At 39.0% G+C, this 21,675-nt stretch overlaps 2 protein-coding genes across 2 annotated transcripts in view; one reads left to right on the top strand and one right to left on the bottom strand.

Moving 5' to 3' along the window:
* Positions 1-21,675, top strand: part of LOC127623356 (cytochrome c oxidase subunit 4 isoform 1, mitochondrial-like) — a 160,516-nt gene that overhangs the window by 126,893 nt on the left and 11,948 nt on the right. The window lies entirely within an intron of this gene.
* On the bottom strand, positions 1,234-21,198 carry gins2 (GINS complex subunit 2). Its single transcript, XM_052097780.1, has 5 exons — positions 21,109-21,198; positions 8,992-9,106; positions 8,817-8,916; positions 8,118-8,244; positions 1,234-1,864 (listed from the first exon to the last, which is right to left on the bottom strand). Exons 1-5 carry the CDS (start codon positions 21,196-21,198, stop codon positions 1,748-1,750), a joined length of 549 nt encoding a protein of 182 aa, XP_051953740.1. The 3' UTR covers positions 1,234-1,747.

Genomic DNA, 21,675 nt, shown 5'->3' with positions numbered 1-21,675 from the left:
ATGCTATATTCCATCACGTTCATTAAGATCGCAAAATTCTGGCCTTTTAATAGTCCCTAGAATATCAAAATCCACAAAAGGAGGTAGATCCTTTTCATATTTGGCTCCTAAACTATGGAATAGTCTCCCTAACACTGATCGAGATGCAGACACACTCTGTCAGTTTAAGTCTAGACTAAAGACTCATCTATTTAGCCAGGCATACACCTAATTTATCCTCCAACCCACAATTAGGCTGCTTTAGTTGTGTCTGCCAAAACCAGAAACCAGAAACACTGAGCATGATCTGTAACTCTGCAATAAATTTAATGGCATCTGTGCTAATATTATTTTATTTGTTTCCCTGTCTCAACCTCGGGACTCCTATCCTGAGGTCACCAGAACCGGCTGGATCCAGCTCCATTCCTGCTTCGTGTTGAACTCCACTACTACATGTCGCAGAATGATGATGACTAAATGCAGCCAGTGCCAGCCATATATCACTTCAGTCTATTATGATGGACTTCAGAGGATGAACGGATGCCAACTCCAACCTGCATCACCTCGGTCTATTGATGGACTACGATCTTGAAATGGAATGCATAGACTAACTATTGCCAACAAAAGCCTTCATCAGCCAATTAACAAGGACAATTGCATCTATGTGAACATCTGCAATTAATCAAGATGGACTTCAAAGACTGTGTTCATTAATCTTAGTTCAAACACAATCGATGTTTAAACACTGACCCTTAACCATTACTTAGTTTAATAATTTTAAACCATGATTTTAACTATACATAAGTAATATTTACATTACATTCATAATGTTAGCCAGAGGTGAACTGGCCCCCACAGTGAGTCTGGTTTCTCCCAAGGTTATTTATCTTATGGAGTTTTGTGTTCCTTGCCACAGTTGCCTACAGCTTGCTCACTGGAGTTATTAATACAACTATTATTTAATTATTTCTAAACACGATTAACAATCGTATTTTATCTAATTACACAATGATGATTCATCGACTTTATAGACATTACAGTTTTATTGTCTGTTAATGCTGATCTTCTGTAAAGCTGCTTTGAAACGATGTGTGTTGTGAAAGGCGCTATACAAATAAAATTGACTTGACTTGTTTCCCCCCCATGCTCAACACCCTCAGTACATGACAGGTTAACAACTGAATATAAATGCATACATCAAACAAATATAAACAGAATATTGTTTTCTGCTTTAGTTGTATTTTATTCATTACATTCAACCATTCATTAAGGGTTTTTACTCATCTGTTACAGTAACAGTCCAGCATCAGTCATCTATTTTCACACTGCAGGTATAAATGGAAATCATCCTGATATTTGAAAAGTCACCATAAACAGTGATGATTAATGATGCCAAACATAATCAAACTACAAAAGATCAACAAACAATTCCATTGTCAAACATGCACTGTGGTGAAAAAATGGCTCCAGACTGGGCTGGTAAAGTGTTTCATAAATGTGTTTAAAACAGAAGATTAATCACACAAAATCCTCTCCAGTAAATTTTTTGGAACAATAGCAGACACAAACATGATCTCTACAGCAACCACAACATCTTATTTCAAATGAACCATTATAACCTCATTCAAAGGCTCAAATTCCATGAAGAAAAAAAAAAAAAAAAACACAAGATATCTGCTATAGAACATGAGGGCAAACTTGAGCCCTTGAGCATGAGGCTGAAAATGACATCAGTCCTGTAAGAGCGAGTCCGGTGTTTGAGAGCACCTCAGTAGTCACGAGTTCTGCCTGGCTGCAGGTTTGAGTGCAGTTTGTACATGTAGTTCAAAGAATCCAGCAAAAATGAACGTGTGGTGTTGATCTCCATCAGCGTGAGGTTATCCAGCTGGAAAGAGAGAATATATGAGCCTTCCATGCCATCGAAAACAACAGAATCTGACTGAACGCAATCAAACCTGTCCAAGACAACTTATAGAGTCCATTCTGCTCTATAGATGGTAGAATTCACCAATTTGACGAACTCCATACAGGGACTGTGTGGACAAAATTCTCTAAGAATTATTGAAATATAAACTCCAGAATTATTCCTATCGCAACACGTGTAGCCCGACCCGTTCTACAAGCTGCAGCCAGAGGTGCTTCTCATTTCTTAAAAAGTGCATCCTCGTTTCCTCGCTCCTCCATGCCACATAGTTAATTCTAACAGTGTATCTTGAATGAATATATTCATAATTAAGCCAAAGTTTAAGTAACATAATGGCAAGCGCGCCGAGGTACAGCAGCTGCGCAGAAATAGACTCTAAAGTCACACTTGAGTGAGCATCACGTTTCACTTGACAAATCGGTCTTGCTTCGTTTCCTCTGTCCTTGTATCCTTTCCTCGTTTTCTTAGAGGGAGGAGAAAGCAATGATGCCCAATTTCAGACATTAGAAGCACCCTCTGAATCTCTCACCAAATCTTGCAGTTACAATTGAGTCCACTGGGAACACTGTGGCTGTGTGTCAAAGTATTGGATGAGAGAAGATATAAATGGCGTCTGTGCTTCTAAAGCAATGCCAAGTTACATTACAAGGAAATAATTGTAATATTTGAATTCTTATTGAATTCTTCTCTATTTGTTTTCAGTCCTTGTTGAAGTCATGCAAACCAACAGATGAGGATCAGCTTTTATGTTGGAAAGAAAATGCAAAGCGAACTCGGAAGCTGATAAGATCAGTATGTTTGTATGTGCATGAAATCTCTGAACACCGGCAGAGCTCATTTTATAAAAGCCAACGTTCACCACTTGTATTTCTGAATAATAACATGTCAAATGAATGAAATGTCTTTATTTCTATATGTGCATTACCTTCCTGCCGTCAGGACTGATTTCTGTGAAAGTTCTGTGTGAGTGCAAATGTTTTTTACTGTTATTTAAGTCTTTTTGGTTTTCCATTTTTATGAATGCATATTGTTCATTTCATTTTTTGCCCAAAAGAAAAGCACGGTTCTCATCCCGTTTCTGCTGCTTTTGAGGTTTGTTGAGACACGGTGACACCTATTGACGTGGCTCGTTAAAAACAGATGTACTTCAAGCTTTAATTGCTCATATAGAGGGAAAATCTGTACTTCTAATAAGCATAAGTTTAATAAGTGGGCATGGGGATAGTTTGCTCATAATTTACAAAAAGTAATTCTGGCAAGAAAAGTGAGTACAACCCTAAGTGAAAATGTCCAAATTGGGCCCAAAGTGTCAATATTTTGTGTGGCCACCATTATTTTCCAGCACTGCTTTAACCCTCTTGGGCATGGAGTTCAACAGAGCTTCACAGGTTGCCACTGGAGTCCTCTTCCACTCCTCTACGACGACATCACGGAGCTGGTGGATGTTAGAGACCTTGTGCTCCTCCACCTTCCATTTGAGGATGCCCCACAGATGCTCAATAGGGTTTAAGTCTGGAGACATGCTTGGCCAGTCCATCACCTTCACCCTCAGCTTCTTTAGCAAGGCAGTGGTCATCTTGGAGGTGTGTTTGGGGTCGTTATCATGCTGGAATACTGCCCTGCGGCCCAGTGTCCGAAGGGAGGGGATCATGCTCTGCTTCTGTATGTCACAGTACATATTGGCATTCATGGTTCCCTCAATGAACTGTAGCTACCCAGTGCCGGCAGCACTCATGCAGCCCCAGACCATGACACTCCCACCACCATGCATGACTGTAGGCAAGACACACACTTGTCTTTGTACTCCTCACCTGGTTTCACACACGCTTCACACCATCTGAACCAAATAAGTTTATCTTGGTCTCATCAGACCACAGGACATGGTTCCAGTAATCCATGTCCTTAGTCTGCTTGTCTTCAGCAAACTGTTTGTGGGCTTTCTTGTGCATCATCTTTAGAAGAGGCTTCCTTCTGGGACGACAGCCATACAGACCAATTTGATGCAGTGTGCGTCGTATGGTCTGAGCACTGACAGGCTGACCCCCCCACCCCTTCAACCTCTGCAGCAATGCTGGCAGCACTCATACGTCTATTTCCCAAAGACAACCTCTGGATATGACACAGAGCATGTGCACTCAACTTCTTTGGTCAACTATGGTGAGGCCTGTTCTGACTGAAACCTGTCCTGTTAAACCGCTGTATGGTCTTGGCTACCATGCTGCAGCTCAGTGTCAGGGTCTTGGCAATCGTCTTATAGCCTAGGCCATCTTTATGTAGAGCAATAATTCTTTTTTTCAGATACTCAGAGAGTTCTTTGCCATGAGGTGCCATGTTGAACTTCCAGTGACCCGGTTTGAGGGAGTGTGAGAGCGATGACACCAAATTTAACACAGCTGCTCCCCATTCACACCCGAGACATTGTAACACTAACGAGTCACATGACCCTGGGAAGGGAAAATGGCTAATTGGGCCCAATTTAGACATTTTCACTTAGGGGTGTACTCACTTTTGTTGCCAGCGGTTTAGACATTAATGGATGTGTGTTGAGTTATTTTGAGGGGACAGCAAATGTACACTGTTATACAAGCTGTTCACTCACTACTTTACATTGTAGCAAAGTGTCATTTCTTCAGTGTTGTCACAGGAAAAGATATAATCAAATATTTACAAAAATGTGAGGGGTGTACTCACTTTTGTGAGATACTGTATATTCAGATAATTAAAATGCATTACATTCTTGTGGCAGAAGAGTTAATCATTGATAAGACAATACAAAAAGCGGCTTTAGAATACAATGTATTGTTTATTTGCATATTATTAAACATAAGTCAATCATTGGCATACTGTTAACAGCAATCCATTTCACAAGTGAATTTGTCAATCAGTTTGAGATTTTTTTATGAGGGCTTGTTTAAGGACCCGTCAATTTCAACAAGCATCAGACATGCTTGTGTAGCATATCAGGTGCATTGCAACATAAACATAAAATTGAGGACACTGTCTCAAGTTAAATATTGTTTAATACTTGGGAGCGTACATCAGAACTAAGGGATATCAAGATGTGTTCTATCAAGTGTTTTGAACGCAAGAATGTAACACATGCCTGTGTTGTGCTGTCTGCTGAAGTGTTGCTTTCTTCACTGTATAAACTGTGCATTGCTCATACAGCTTAAGTTTCACTTACTGCCCACTGGAGTAAACAGGTGGTACTACAAGCTTGCATTTCTCAGGAATCTTCCTTATTACGCCCGTTTCAAACATACTCCGTTTGCAGTGCGTATGCAGTGCGTATTTTTTTCCGTACCCATGTTAACAGGTTAGAGCTTTTACACTGCACGTGGATGCAGTCCGTCGATCCATTCCAGTTGCGGTGCGTATACAGCAGTGCAGCGATTGTTTGCGCACAGAGTCTATTTTTGCTGTGCTGCACCGCACTGAATTAAAGTGGCAGCGCATTGTTCACATTAAAATACACATAGATTGACAAGAAACTGTAATAATTTCATCATATACGCATAATTACAGTTAATTTGTTCTACAGTTACTAAATTACAGGGTCAAGAAAAACTAAAAAGTATGATTATAGTCCCAAAAGTTGCAAAATGCCATCATATATGATTTTTTTAGCCTAAAAAATGACCGAGTGAACGCAAATGCGTCTCATTCTTCTCCTTAGCAACGGATATAGGCGATAGCTTTTCTTCTGTCAACAACTCGAAGTACATGTAAAACAAAGAATCACAATGATTGAAACAGTATGAAAATTAATTTTAATGTCTTAAGCAATGTCAAAGTTAACGATTAGATTTAAAATAAAAATTACTTACACATTTTTGATTTTGTGGCACACAGAAACTGCGGATCAGTAGCGCACTGCAAACGCAGCATATGTGAAAGCACTATAGCGCGTGCTGCTCCTGTACCGTATACGCACCGCATACGGAGTATGTGTGAAACGGGCGTGACGGTCCGGGCATTACGATTAATTGTTAAATTGACAGCCCTAATAAAAATGCGTCATCTGATTTAAGTCTCAAATGTACTCTACAAATGTAAATTTATAACTCATGCTGCCATGAGCCTTGCTGACTAGTGCACCATTGGTCTGCACTCTCTTACATCACGAAAGTCTGGATTCGGAAGAGGAATGCGAGGCCATAGGGAACCATTTGGGAAAGGGCCTGGGTGATCAGAAACTTGATTCACCCAGTCCCTGTAAGGTAATACAGAGGAAGTAGGACCATTACTATGGCTGTGTCCAAAAATGTAAAAGTGTTAACTTTGCAGATAGTATACATTGGTAAGAAGAAATAAATACATGTCCGAATCTAATGTTTGCATCATCCTGTCTAATCTAGTGAGTTTTTGAAGGGAACATAAATGAAGCCTTCACTGATATCCCAAAATCCTGTGTGTAGTTTGGTGGTTGTTTGAAAATATAAAAATGGTGACTGAACAAGTAGTTGAAAGTAGTATATTCGTTTATAAATTTCAATTTTTTTTGCCAACGTATTACTTTAATTGAGAAAAAAATAATTGTAGTTACTAAATATTTGCCAAGTTACCTCAAAACCTTACGAGAATTTGTTTTCAATCATCAGACACAATGTTATGGTGCCTTGGAAAGAGATCAAGAAGCCTCTTTGCAAAAAATGTGTTATTGATTATGTCCTAGATATAAATGCCAATTTATAAACACAGCCAATTTAATTCAAAGGGAGAGGGTGGACAATGAAAACCTAGTTCACTTATTAAATGAGCTACAAATACAATAAAAGATAAACAATGTATGATGTGACCCTTTTAAAGGGATGGTTCACCCAAAAATCATTTTTCAAATTATTGGCACCCATTCACCATCTTAATTTGTGTTCTGCAGAAAAAAGAAAGTCATACACATCTGGGATGGCATGAGGGTGAGTTAATGAGAGAATGTAAATTTTTGGGTGAACTATCCCTTTTAAGGCCGGTGTTCAAAGTAGGGATGGGCATTTTGGTCATTTTGTCTACTCAAGTACTCAAGTTATTTAGGCAATTACATGTTATTAAGTTGTAAGGCAATTACATGTTCATAACTGTATATATAATAAGATGTCTGCTGCATTGCGTCTTGTTGTTCCAGTGTATTGTCTATTCATTGTTATATGCTGTTATAAAATAGTATGTTACAAAATGTACAAAAGATTGCATAATCAAACTATAATGCATCATATTTTAACATTATTTGAAGATTCTCTGCCCAACTCTGAAAGAATGTGCACTTCGCACGTCTGTCTGTTCTTCCTTCAGGTTACCATAGGAATCTTAGTAAGTGCAGACTGTCTGAACAGTCTATTTTCAAATAACATGAGATACCATAACCATTGCATTTTAATATGAGTGTTAAGTTGAAGTTCAGTTTTGAAGATGCTGCATTGTGTTCTATTTAACTGCGCTCTGTGTAGCTGTTTGAAACACTAGCCTGCTGTACACTGCCACAAGCGCCTGGTGTGTATGTGTCCCCAAATGTTCGCTCTTGTGAGGAAAGCCGCGATGCTCTGTATTTTTGTTGCTGTGATTCCTCAAGCGTTCCATTTAACTCTGAGTCTGAATTTCCACCTTTCGACTGAGGAAAGTGCAACGGAATGACACTTTATATCAGATATCTAACTTGGAAACTCAAGCGGAAATCTTTATTCATTTCGACGATGCAGGTGTGTGTTACGTCACGCAGGGCATGGAGGTTTATTCAGTGACAATCATTCACTTTTATTAAATAATATCCATTAACTAGTCAAAGTTCTTACATTAAATGATAATAAAACATGTTTAACAAACATTTTACAGAGACAGGTGTTCAAAATACGGTTAATTACACTCTCTTTGTTTTGGTTATCGTAACGATAGCATTGCAGCGTCATATCAGTTTGTTTGCCATGAGAAGACTGGTGATCAATGTACCCCTCAAAGTCACAACATAATCAATCTCAAAATTTAAAATAAGTTCCCTCTTTGACATGTTTGTTTTTAGTTGTCAGGTAATTGTCACTGGATTTCAAATTAAGTAAAAAGTCAAATCATGCATGATCACTATCTATCATCGTTTACATGATCAATCATTGCTGCCACGCCCAAGTACCCAAGTCCTCGTGCCCATCCCTAGTTCAAAGATCATGTAATCATTCATGATTTCCTAACAGTTTACTCGTGTGTAAAAAAAGTGGTGGTGTTATACCCGCGCATGCGCCTCCTGCTGGCTGATGAAACTGTCGGCAGAAAGTCGGAGTTTGGCGATGCGTGTATCCCAGATGTCCTTCACCAGCGTACGGATCTCATCAGCTTTAGGAATGTTATCTGCAGCGCTGCACACAAACGATACTATTTTAATATTTCAATGTGTAGAAGCAAATGTTTGTTTCAGTGCTTTTCTATGATGATTGCTGAAATGAGAGATTTAAACAGAAAATATGGTTGATTTTAACAAGCGAATCAGCTTTGCGTATCGATATGAATGTTTTTAAAACAGATTGTTTCACCTTTGACTTCTGAGGATTTAAGGAATAATTTACCCAGGAATAAAAATTCTGTCCTTATTTACAGATCAAAGTTTTTTATCTTCTTTAAAGAGTGGTGGTGGAGGGGCTTTGCTAAGGGTCAATTAAAGGTGTTATTCATTCTTATTCCCAAGAGCATTTTATTTGGAAAAAAAAATTATTGTATACACCCCTGAGAAGCATCACCAATATTTTTTGTAATTTTAAAGGTTTATATATGCTAAAAGTTTATTTGGTAAAGGTTTAGTTGTGCAATAGCATATAGATGAACTAAGCATTGACTAAAAGCCACCAAACACCAATTTTGATGTCATGGTGTCTTCAAGGTGTTGATTGAATCAGGTCATACATTCATCTGAATTAACTGATGCTTTACTCACTGGTTGAGTATTAATTTTGTCAGCTCCATGTAATATGGACTCAGGATAGGAGAAAAAGTGTCCAGTTTTCTTTCCTGTTCTCGAATCTTCTCCAGTTTGTCTGGAAATGAAAGAGATAGTTTAGTAATGTTTGAGGTGTACCAAGACATACACAGTATACAACCATAAAACCCACCAGTGTCCATCCATTCTGGAGGAACAATCCTGCACTTCTGTCTCTGTTTAAGATTGAGCGCCAACCATACGGGAACATCTACTGGCAGACCTGGATTAAATGGACCAAGATCACCCTGAAAACATGTTCATATACATCACATATAATGCATTTAGTGCAGTTATCATTAAATGAGTGCAGAATGAGTGTGACTTTATTATAATATTATGGGCAGCAGTCAGTCAATTGAATACACTATATAGCCAAAAATACGTGGATACCCAAACACCACATACATATTTGCTTATCAAACCTTTACTTTCTAAACCATTGGCAATAAAAAGGAGTTGGACCATGTTTTTTTTCTGCTATAACAGCTTCCACACCTCTGCTTCAGCTTTCCACAAGATGTTGAACAACATGGCTGCAGGGACTTCCTCCCTTTCAGACACAGGAGCATCAGGGAGACCTGGCACTGATGTTGGGCAATGGTGACTGCAAGCCAGACCTCATTCCAATTCATGTTCAGTGGGGTTCATATCTGGGCTTTGTGCAGTTCTTTCACACATCATCCACGAGTGTGGCATGAGTGAGGCACGTCTCTTCCGTGAGAAACAGCAGCACCTCTGCACAGGAAATAAAGTTGTCTATGGGGTCCCATTTTAATAATTTTGATTTGCTTTTGTGTATTTTCAATAATCTCCTGATTATTTTTGTGTTGTACTGCACCCACAACAACTGAGCTCAGTGTGAGCCATATGGCAAAAATAGGCTCAATGCCAAAACTATGTCATCTGTTAATATGGGTGCCAAAACGAAAATGCGCCACTCACTCCCTCCTCACAGAGAGAGGATGTGTAAACCCGCTGTCAGTAAATTAGATCTATATAGACCTTGCTTTGTGCAAAGTGGCACTTTCATGCTGGAACAGAAAAGGAGCCTCTGAAAACTCTTGCAACAAAGTTCAAGATTTGTCTTCACTGGAGTTAAGGGCCTGTAAATTGGAAGTGGGTTTCTACAGTATTTTGGCCATACAGTGTATATAATTGACTGATTCCTGATAGATGGGATAAAACTAGCTAGTGTGCAAAAAGTTTATATACCAAATAATTATTTTATGTTTTGGTGCCTCCTCATGCTTCTTTCATTCTTGCACAAAATGTGTGCTTTTCCTGAATGAATTGAGAACACCGGATGGTTTCAAACTGACTGTCAAATCCATAAGGCTAATGAATTTCCAGTACTTTGACATAGTTGACAAAATACTGTAATGTAGGATATTTGGTACTGATGAAATTAGACGGGAACCATTAACGTGCCCTCATTCTCACACAATTATATGTAAGGGAATTTAGGGTCTTGAAATATGTGAGCTACGAACTAAATTAAACTGTCCTTACTGTACATTATTAGGTAATGAAATGTATAATGGAATTAGCCATGTTCGACAACCATTATAAATTAGATAAATGACAAATAACTAGATTATTTATCAGAATAAATTCTCCACCATTAAAATTGTAATACAATGTCTCGTATCCGCTCACAATTTCTACTGTAAGGAATTAGCTTTAATAGGTGAATAATGATTAATTCACTTATTGGAGTGATATTCTCATGGCTTATTGAAAATAATATCAATAAATATATTTAGGTACAGCTTTGAAGCTAAATCTTTTAGAAACAGGGATGAGATTATTTATCAATATATACCACATTCAATCATCTTTGAATACAGACAAACTTTATTGCTAAACATAAATCTAATCTAACACATATATACATGAGACAAGTTAGTGATAAGAGTGACAGAATGTGAAATAAATAATTAATACAGTGAAAATGAACTTTATGGAGTCTGTTGACAATGCCTTAAGAACCATTTAACCTTATTTGAGTCTACATTGATTTGCTATCGGATTTAATTAATTATTTAATTAATACATCAGCACTTTGAGCACAATATTGGTTATTGGCTCTTGGTCGAAAGTTCGTTCCGTCGATGTTTTGAACCTCTGTAAGTTCGGAGTTATTGTCTGTATGAATGATGAGGTTGGCTTTGAAGCGAGGCCTTCTCATGGACCATAGAGTGAGAGGCTTCCTTGGACCTCACATGGCATGGATCTGGTTCCGACAAGATCCCGAGAAGACCACGAGGGAAGAGTCAGAGTGAAGTCTGGGCAGTTCGAAGAGCAGGAGAGACAAGCAGCGAGGGAAGACGACAAGAGAAGTGACTGAAGAGAGAGAGGAAGTTGTGGTAAAATCCTGAACTCTCCTCATGCAGTCACCCCATCATCTGAACATCTGTGAGATCCTCCAGTTTAAAACCAAGAATCCCAGAATCCTCATCCAGATCACTGTCTTCTGAGCACAGACTCAACACACTGGCATGCTGTCTTTCCATTTATGACATTGTGGAATTCCAGGATTAAGATCCTAGATTCAAATCATGTCGTTTAAATTCTTCTGCATGTACAATCCAACTGTAATGATGTTTTGCATATCACATATGCATTAAATGCAGTCGTCATTCAGCAGTCCGTTGAAACTAGCTACTAACAGAAATTACTTGAAATTAAGAAAATGATCTAAAAATCCCCAAAAAAGTAAGTCTCAAGTCATTGCATTAAAGTCTCGAGTTAAGTCCCAAGTCAAGGCAGGCAAGTCCAAGTCAAGTCCAAGTCCCCAACTTTTAGCTTCAAGTCTTAAACAAGTCATTAGTGCGCTTTGCGCAAATTAGTATCAGAGTATTAATTACTATAGTAAATTTATACAAATTTTATCTAGAACTTTCTAATTTATAATCTAATTTTATCTTCTTTTTTTTTATCGATATCTACCTGTAAAGACCAAAGAGGGTAATAAAGATGATACATGGATCTTATCTTTGGACACACATTAAGGCAAACCAAACTTTTACTCTAAACACGCAGTGAAAGGACGCTGAACGTGCTGAACTGGTGAATGAAATCTGAAATATTACCAAGCAGTGGCTAATTGCAGACATTTAAGTTGCATATATGAGTTATATACTGTAAAGGGCTGCGAATAGAGTAAATGATCGGTTTTGTGATTTTTAGAACCATAACCAATATAATTAAATAAATATAGCTCAACGCATGACAGAGGACCAGCGTGTCCGTAAAAGAGTGTGTTTACATGCAGGTTCTAACCAGTTATGCTTAAAAAGCACTAACGTGTGTGGTCACAATAAATGCAGTTCCTTTATCGAGGTCATACAACAGCGTGATAAAACACTGGGTAGATTTAGTCCATTACACCAATTGCTATAACACGTTAAACGCTACTGACCGCAGTAAAAAATAGTTTGCGGTTCAATATGCAGACTTTGCTAGCCTGCAAATCTGCCATGTGCTGCCATAGACATGTATGTTACTGAACCATAGCTGACGTAAATTAGTTAACTTACCTCTGTCTGTGGATTTTCAGATGCCTCATAAAATTGGACGTTGTCGACGAGGTGTCTGTAATTTTGGAACCACAGGTTCTACATGTTGCAATCCTTTTGTTGCCTTTAACTTTGTATTCAATATATCCCAATTATATCACCTTTGGAATCATTTTTGCTGTGTCCTTGTCCTTAAATGCGCGCCGCGGTCTTCAAACTTGGTCCAGCTTTCGTGGAAGCTGATTGGTTGGTTGTCTGATTGGTTGAATAAGGAGCGTTGACATGCAGATTTGTAAATCAAATTAATCGTTTATTTGGGAAATTAATTGTTGATTTACTGCACATTTTTAATTATACAACTCTTATCTTTGGTTTTAAAAAGTATAAGTATTTCCAAGTCAGATGGCTGAAATCCAAGTCAAGTTGCAAGTCATTGCAGTCAAAGTCTAAGTCGAATCGCAAGTCTTTTTTTTATTCTATCGAGTCGCGAGTCATCAAATCAGTGACTCGAGTCCGAGTCAAGTCCAAGTCACGCGACTTGAGTCCACACCTCTGTATATGGGTCACATTTCTTTAACACGTGACACATTTTTTTTGGTCCGCGTCTAATAAATTATAAAAAATAATACATAAAAGACACCTCTTCTATGATGAACATATTTCCTATTAATAAATTCAAAGTTATTTTGATTTTGAAATGTCATGTGGTGCAACAGCCTGGAAACAGTAAAAAAAATAAATAAATCTAAATAAAAGCTGAACTAAAAAATAAAAAAATAAATAAAAAGGTGCCATTGACAGATAATTGCTACCAAGACTGGCAAAAGACAAATCTGATGAAGCACTTGACAGCGCACGGAATAAACTTAAGAGCAGAAAGTTGCTCCGTCTTCGACTTCAGATTTGCGCGCGTGCAGAAAATAAATAGTTCAGATCTGCGCGTGTGGGACCGGTCATGACTCACAGTTTTGTTATTTCTGCTCACGACTTGTGCTGAATAATCATTTATTAGGGCCCAAGCACTGAAAGTGCAGAGGCCCTATTGTTTTTCTAAAGCCGTGTTTCCCAAACTGGGGGTACGTGAGGTGACAATGGGGGTACGTGAAAAACATTCTTTCAAATTCATCACAGTCTAAAATAACATTCAAACCCAGTTCATATATTTCTCAGTGGCAAAAAGTATTTTGTGTGCCCTCTAGTGTAGAAACACCAAAATGGTTGTGTCATAAAAGTCAGAAAAATATGCAATGAAATAATCTTTTGCGGTTATAAAATGCATTACTCATGCGTCACACAAGTATCTTTTTTTTTTTTTGCCAGCCCAGCGCTAGGTGACGTAGCTTAGTGATGGCGACTAATACTTCACTGTTTTACAAAATTCGCACATGTCAGTCGTACTTCTGGTATAAGTTCAAAAGCTTTGATGACAGGTGTCAGGCATTCAGCGCCACCAAATAATTTTCCACATTTGCTCGCATGGTAGAGACCTGTTTTACATTGTTGCATGTTTTTTCAGCAAATGAGCTAAACTTTGCTAACAGTGTCAAATGTGACACATAAAAAAGCACCTTGTGCTGACCGCACAATTGCACAGATACTTCCCCTCAATGCTCGAATTACTACCAGCAATGATGTGCAATTCCAGGCACAGAACCGGACACGATGAGGGGGGAGTTTTCAAGTTATGTAGTTATATCATATCTAGCATTCCCATTCCCGTTATATAATATCTAGCATTCCCAGTGGCCACTCTGGATCCAAAATTGTGCTATTCGGCTTGCTGCGGAGACCAGGCCTCCAGTCCTCGGAGTCGCCTGATGCCGGTGACCGAGGGAAGGGACATCGTAAGCAGTGTGCGAGGAAGTGAAAACACGGCAAGAGGGCAGGGGTCCATGCTAGGCTAAAAACAAACCCTAGCCGGCCGGCTCTCCCGTCTATCATGCTCTCAAATGTTTGCTCCCTGGACAATAAACTGGACTACATCCGACTCCAGCAGACTACGCAGCGTGAGCTTAGAGACTGCTGCGTCTCAGTTTTCACAGAAACGTGGCTCAGCGACAGAGTTCCAGATGCTGCAATTCAGCTAGACGGGCTCGCCTCGTTTTGTGCCGACAGAAATGCAGCTCTGTGCAGTAAGACTCGCGGTGGTGGCTTGTGAGTTTACATCAACAGGGATCAGGAACAGCATCTCCACCACCACCACACTGAGAACTTGGGCCCCCCAGTGCTGTGTGCTCAGTCCACTGCTGATCACTCTGCTGACTCACAACTGTGCAGCAATGCACAGCTCGAACCACATCAAGTTCGCTGATGACATGACCGTGGTGGGTCTCATCAGCAAGAACGACAAGTCAGCATACAGAGAGGAGGTGCAGCGGCTAACGGACTGGTGTAGAGCTAACAACCTGTCTCTGAATGTGGACAAAACAAAAGAGATGTTTGTTGACTTTAGGAGAGCACAGAGTGACCGCTTTCCGCTGAACATCGACAGCTCCTCTGTGGAGATCGTCAAGAGCGCCAAATTCCTCGGTGTACATAATAACTCACCTGGTCCCTCGACATCAGCTCTATTGCCAAGAAAGCCCAGCAGTGTCTCTACTTTCTTCGATGGCTGAGGAAAGCACATCTCCCATCCCCCATCCTCGCTACATTCTACAGAGGGACTATTGAGAGCATCCTGAGCAGCTGCATCACTGCCTGGCTTGGGACCTGCACCGTTTCGGACCGCAAAGCCCTGCAGAGGATAGTGAGGACAGCTGAGAAGATCATCGGGGTCTCTCTTCCCTCCATCAACGACATTTACAAAAAACACTGCATCCGCAAATCAACCCGCATTGTGGATGACCCCACACACCCTTAACCCTCCTGCCATCTGACAAGAGGTAACGAAGCATTCGGGCCCTCACAGCCAGACTGTGTAACAGCTTCTTCCCCCAAGCCATCAGACTCCTCAATACTCAGAGACTGGACTGACACACACACACACGTGTCCTGAGTTGCATTTTAATTATTGGCACTTTATACCTGGCTGCTACCTCAATAACTGCTATGTCCATAGAACACCAGCTCATAGTATGTTATGTTTACATTTGGCATTTTTCGAAATGGTCATCTTTTTTCACTACTGTGTACTGGTTGGTGCTGCACCGTCTCTCACTGTGCCTATTGTCCTGTACATTTTTGGTCATTTATTGTACAGTCCCGTACTTTTTGCACACGTTTGCATGTGCACTTTATATAGGTATGTTATTTAGTCTGTATAGTCTCATGTGGTTCTGTGTTTGTCCTATGTTGTTTTATGTAGCACCATGGTCCTGGAGGAACGTTATCTCGTTTCACTGTGTACTATACTAACTGTATATGGTTGAATGACAATAAAAACCACTTGACTTGAAGTATCTCTGTAGATGGGGCAGAGTACCGTAATTTCCGGACTATTGAGCGCACCTGAATATAAGCCACACCCACTGAATTTAAAAAAATATATTATTTTGGACATAAATAAGCGCACCTGTCTATAAGCCGCAGGTACCTACCGGTACATTGAAACAAATGAACTTTACACAGGCTTTAACGAAACAAGGCTTGTAACAAAAATAAATAGGCTTTAACGAAACACGGTGTGGCAGCGGGGGAGTGGTCAAGCACCCGTCTGGGAGAGAAAAGCGGTAAGGGCGCTTACACCTGAGCTAAATTATGTCTAACACCTGTGTCTAATTTCAGTAAGCATGGGGAGAGCGGCATAAAGAGGCAGCAGCCACAGAGCTGAGAGAGTGACACATGTCAGTCTAGTGTTGGCGCATAGAAGAATTGAGAAACTTTATAAAATTTATTGTAAACATTGCTGTGGCCATTAAAAGCCTTACCTGGAACGTCAAGTGCCCTGCTGAAAACTGTTACACTGGTGCCCGTGTGACAATTTTCCCAAGAAGGACACGTGAAGCAGGGCACTTGAAATTAGACACCGGTGTTAGACATAATTTAGCGCAGGTGTAAGCGCCCTTTCAGCTTTTCTCTCCCGGACGGGCACTTGACCATGCCCCCGCTGCCACACACGGCTTGTAACAAAAAATAAAAAATTAGCAGTAAACAGTAGCCTACCAAGAAAGTCATTGGTCACTATCTTCCTCGTCCTGTGCACTGAAACCACTGAAGTCATCTCCTTCGGTGTCGGAGTTGAATAGCCTCAGATTTAGTTGTCTTTTTGCACTGAGTCAATTCCTCACGCTGCTGTTTCCAACGTCTTATCATCGACTCATTAAGACCAAGCTCCCGTGCAGCAGCTCTATTTCCTTTTCCAACAGCCAGATCAATCGCCTTCAACTTGAAAGCAGCATCATATGCGTTTCTCAATGTCTTTGCCATGATGAGGGTGACAAAATGACTACCGTGATCAGAATGATGGGAAGTTTGAGCGCGCTCGATTTAATCTAAACAGTAAACAAAAAAAGTTGTTTGACCTTAACCCGTTCGCAATTTCATTGGTCTAATGAAAGCTTCACGCCGCCAAAAAACTGAGCACGTCACAGAATGTTTATTTTTTTTTTTTTTATAAAATTTGAAAGCAGGAAAAATCCATATATTAGCCGCGTCATTGTTTAAGCTGCAAGGTTCAAAGCGTGGGAAAAAGTTGCGGCTTATAGTCCGGAAATTACGGTATATAATATGTATAATTATAATAAAGTATTAGACTAAAAGTACAATTGTAAAATCCATTTTCTTTTATCTTTACATATTATAACTCCTATAATTTACCTCATCCATACCCTTCTAAAGGGACTTTGTTCCATTCTCAATCAAAGCTCTCACACTTGTTAAAGAGTGGCGTATGGTCATAGCATCCATGAAACGTTCCGTTTCCATTTGTTCTACGAAGGCCGTCTTGTTTAATAAAGGCTTGTTTAAAGGAGGACACTTGGTATCCTGCAGCCTTCAAAGGAAACGTCCTACCTAGCATGCAGCCTTCCAAATGAGACACAGCCCTTGTGTGAATTTTATCTATGCGTTAGAGAGGGTACGTGAAAGGATGTTGAATGTTTGAAGGGGTACGCTACTGTAAAAAGTTTGGGAACCACTGTTTTAAGGATTACTATTAGGGCCAAAGCACTGAAAGTGTAGAGGCCCTATTGTTCTTCTAAGGATTATTATTATTATAAGGGACCAAGCACTGAAAGTTCAGAGACCCTATTGTTCTTCTAAGGCTGATTCTTCTTTTCAATGTTTTTGGTAATTTTGGGGTACCTAACATGCGCTAAAACTCTTGAAAAGCAGGGGGGACTCTGTTGCACTCCCTTGAAAATGGGCATGTAAGGGGGTCTCTGTAGCACCTCCCTTTTCACTTACAGTCACCAAAATTGGTACATATATAGTCCTCATTAGAGCTGGGTATAAAGTTCAATACATTTAAGGCACCGACCGAATTGCCTCTAAACAATCGAGTATCAAAAAATGTCTTGTCGTTCGGTACCAAATTTCGATACCTAAGGGGTTAATCTAGTCAACATCAGTGATAAGCATGTAGCATGCTAGATGCCCTAATCTAAAATGCCAGTGATTAGTGTTTTTCTTTGATGCCTTGTTCAGTTTACACCCAGAGACGCGGCTCTCACGTGAGGCTGTAGTGTGTATGCGTCTCAACCCCCATAAATGTAAAAGATGTGGAAAAGATCAAAAGTGTGGCTACATTTCACCAGGCTCCATACCAACAGCACGCGATGCAATATTTGCGACAAGATAATTGCTGCCAAGACTGGCAACACGGCAAATCTGATGAAGCACTTGACAGTGCACGGAATAAACTTAAAGAGCAGAAAGTTTCTCCTTCTTTGACTTCAGATCTGAGTGCATGTGCAGAAAATAACTTGTGCGCGTGTTCAGATCTGTGCGAGCATGTGGGACCTGTCATGACTCGCGGTTTTGTTATTTCTGCTCTGGTTTTGTTCATTTGTGTGCACAATCATATTTTTTGTTCTCGAGTTTGGGATTTGCAAGTTCTGCAGGTTTACATTTTAGAATAGAATAGAATCCTTTATTTTGGTCACACATTATACAGTGAAATGTATTAGTTTTCACATATCCCAGCTAAGCTGGGGTCAGAGTGCAGGGTCAACCATGATAGTGCCCCTGGAGCGGATAGGGTTAAGGGCCTTGCTCAAGGGTTGGCATCTTGGTGGTGCTGGGTCTTGCGCTCACGATCACTATTCGATTAGAAGATTTTGTTCACTCAGTGTAATTTTTGCGCTCTCGCTTGTTGTTTGCTTGCACTAATGTTATAAATGCAGCACTGGCCCGAACGGGCAAGTGACATTTCTAGCAACTGGCCCGAATCTTTCTCACACTGGCCGGGCCATCGGGTAATCCTTATTTTGGAGCCCTGCAGTCATTAAGTCCGACCGACAAGAAGTCGGCCTTTTTGGATCTTTTAAATACTGATGATGCTAAATTGTGAACAGATTTTTCATCTAACAGTGTGGCCATGGCAAGGTATTAAATTAATGGCGAAAAATGGAAAACAGGAAGGGTCTCATATCTTCTGTGTGCAATGTGTGAATTACATCAAAATTTAGATATATGTTTAGTCTTGGGGGCTAATCACATGGATGTGACTATTTTGGGTCATGGTCATAGACAGACTTTAAAATAGTCCTCTTATATTTAACCAAATTAGTTAAAAATTGTTTAGAATCATTTCAATGCTACATGTGTCCACCTTGCATTGTTTTCCGGAAGCCACCGGGTGGAAATGGACCCACGGTGCTTGGTCCCATCATCGCTGCTTGCAGCTATATTTGTTATTTATTTTATAAAAATGCCCTTTAGACCCACAAGACTGTGTGCGCAGATTTAAAAACAACAAATAATTTTATATCATTAAATAGCAATATTTTTACATTTTAATGAAGACACATTTGGTTCAGGTCAATAGGTGCAACCATGAGAAAACTTCTGGATATTCTTGAATTAATTCATAATATATGTAAAATATTTCTTACCTTGACATATACAGCTCTGGAATAAAATAAGAGAGCACTGCAAAATTATCAGTCTCTGGATTTAAGTATGGTTTGAGTAAAATTTACATTTTTGTTTAAATCTATAAAGTACAGACAACATTTCTACCAAATTTCAAATAAACATTTTGTAATTTACAGCATTAATTTGCAGAAAATGAAAACTGGTCAAAATAACAGAAAATTCAGTGTTTTCAGACCTCAAATAATGCAAAGAAAACAAGTTCATATTCATTTTTTAACAACACAATGCTAATGTGCAGCTCTGACAATGTTTCCCAACTCTGAGGATTGTTTTTTTCAGCAGGACAATTCTCCATGCCACACAGACAGGTCAATCTGGGTGTGGTTGGAGGACCACCAGTTCAAAAACCTGTCATGGCCAGCCCAATCTTCAGATCTGAACCCCATTGAAAACCTCTGAAATGTGATCAAGAGGAAGATGGATGGCCACATGCCATCAAACAAAGCAGAGCTGCTTGAATTTTTGCGCCAGGAGTGGCATAAAGTCACCCAACAGCAATGTGAAAGACTGGTAGAGAACATGCCAAGATGAGTGAAAGCTGTGACTGAAAATCAGGATTATTCCACCAAATATTGATTTCTTAACACTTCCTAAGTTAAAACATTAGTATTGTGTTGTTTAAAAATGAATATGAACTTGTTTTCTTTGCATTATTCTAGGTCTGAAAACACTGCATCTTTTTTGTTATTTTGATCAGTTGTTATTTTCTGCAAATAAATGGTCTAAATGACAATATTTTTATTTGTAATTTGGGAGAAATGTTGTCTGTACTTTATAGAATAAAACACAAATGCTCATTTTACTCAAACACATACCTATATTAGTAAATACAAATAAAGGGATAATTATAAAATAAGTATAAAATAATTCAGATTATTGAAATACATCACATCATATAGCCCATGTATATAGTGGCAGTAAAGCATTTAGATTTACGAAAAACATTGTTTTTTGTATTCAAATTAAGCAAAACCCTATTTATTGGCCACATTCCATCTGTGCTATTTTTAATTGTTGTTTGATGTATGTCAGACAGACACATTGTGACCGTCTCACTTGGCTGCATCACATCTGAACACTCATGAATTCAAGGAGCAAGGAAACTATATAAATACCTTTTACTTGATGGTTTAACCACATTACATTTTTAAAGTCATTAATAACTGTTTTTGTAGGAAAAGCTATAAATGTGTTTCAATCAATTTGTAAAAACAAAATGAACTCAAAGTTGACATGTCAACAACCCTGACACATCTGTTTTAAAACAGGATTTTTAAATATTTCTCATTTTAGTCAGCTTGGACAACCTTGTTTGTCAATGACTCCTCAGAATGAAGGCTTACTTTTATATTCCGATTTCTGTCAGACAATAGTAGGCATATTCAAGACAGCCTACGTCTTTATTTTCCTGTTTTTATAACCTTAATATTTATTTTAATCTAAAAAAAATATTGAGCTATGGTCTTATGACAAGTGGCTAAATGGGGAGAAAGTGATAATTAACATAAGTTTGATCAAATAAAAATAGAATAGTACATTTGCTTAAAGAAAATTAAAGTGACAATCTCTGATTAATTTAAAGTGGAAATATAGCTAATTTCATATTCATCAATAAGACGTTCAAACAGTCCCAGTCAAAGACTTACAACAATTACATGTACACGGATCTTACTGCAGCTTTAATTGTTACTCACCCCGATTAAATAGATTTTGTCAAGACTGAAGTTTGGGATGATTTTCACAATCTCTTTCTCCGCGAGAAACTCAACCTCCGCCAGATCCATTCTGAAATAACAACTTTCCCGCGAAAACCCAGACTCAGGCGAGTGTCGATGACGTCACGGAAATGCTGCTTCAACGCTGCTCTAACGTCATTCTGAAAACTTGCAGTTGATTAATATCAAAGCAAAGAAATGCTGCTGCTAGAGCTTTTCGCAAAAGTTTCTTCTCTTTTCTCTTTTTTTTTTTTTATTTTTTAGCAAAGACCTTTAATCAACTAGTGTCAAAGTGATTCTTAGTGGATTTATGAAATCAGCTGTATCATCATTTTATGTTTTGCTTAAAATGATGTTTGTGTTATCTGTATAATAAACGACTTTCTGCATTATTTTGTAATTTTACGCAATAATTTTTTTTTAAAGTGCCCAAATATTTGTTGGGGCTGAACTGATATATTGTGATGAATTACTTTGTTACAATTAAATGTTTCACAATGAAAGGTTATGATTATCCATGACATGCTCCGTGACAGGCTGTTTGAG

The sequence above is a fragment of the Xyrauchen texanus genome, chromosome 29 (genome assembly GCF_025860055.1).
Source record: "Xyrauchen texanus isolate HMW12.3.18 chromosome 29, RBS_HiC_50CHRs, whole genome shotgun sequence".
In the NCBI taxonomy this organism is placed as follows: Eukaryota; Metazoa; Chordata; class Actinopteri; order Cypriniformes; family Catostomidae; genus Xyrauchen; species Xyrauchen texanus.
The sequence above is the reverse complement of the archived record's forward strand: the minus strand, read 5'-3'. Positions and strand labels throughout refer to the sequence as shown.

Coding starts and splice junctions, on each gene's coding strand:
- gins2 (XM_052097780.1), bottom strand. CDS start 21,198: ATGGATCTGGCGGAGGTTGAGTTTCTCGCGGAGAAAGAGATTGTGAAA. Junction 8,245..8,816: donor ACAAAATTAATACTCAACCA/GTGAGTAAAGCA, acceptor GTTTGTGTGCAG/CGCTGCAGATAACATTCCTA. Junction 1,865..8,117: donor AGCAGGAGGCGCATGCGCGG/GTATAACACCAC, acceptor CTCTCTTTCCAG/CTGGATAACCTCACGCTGAT.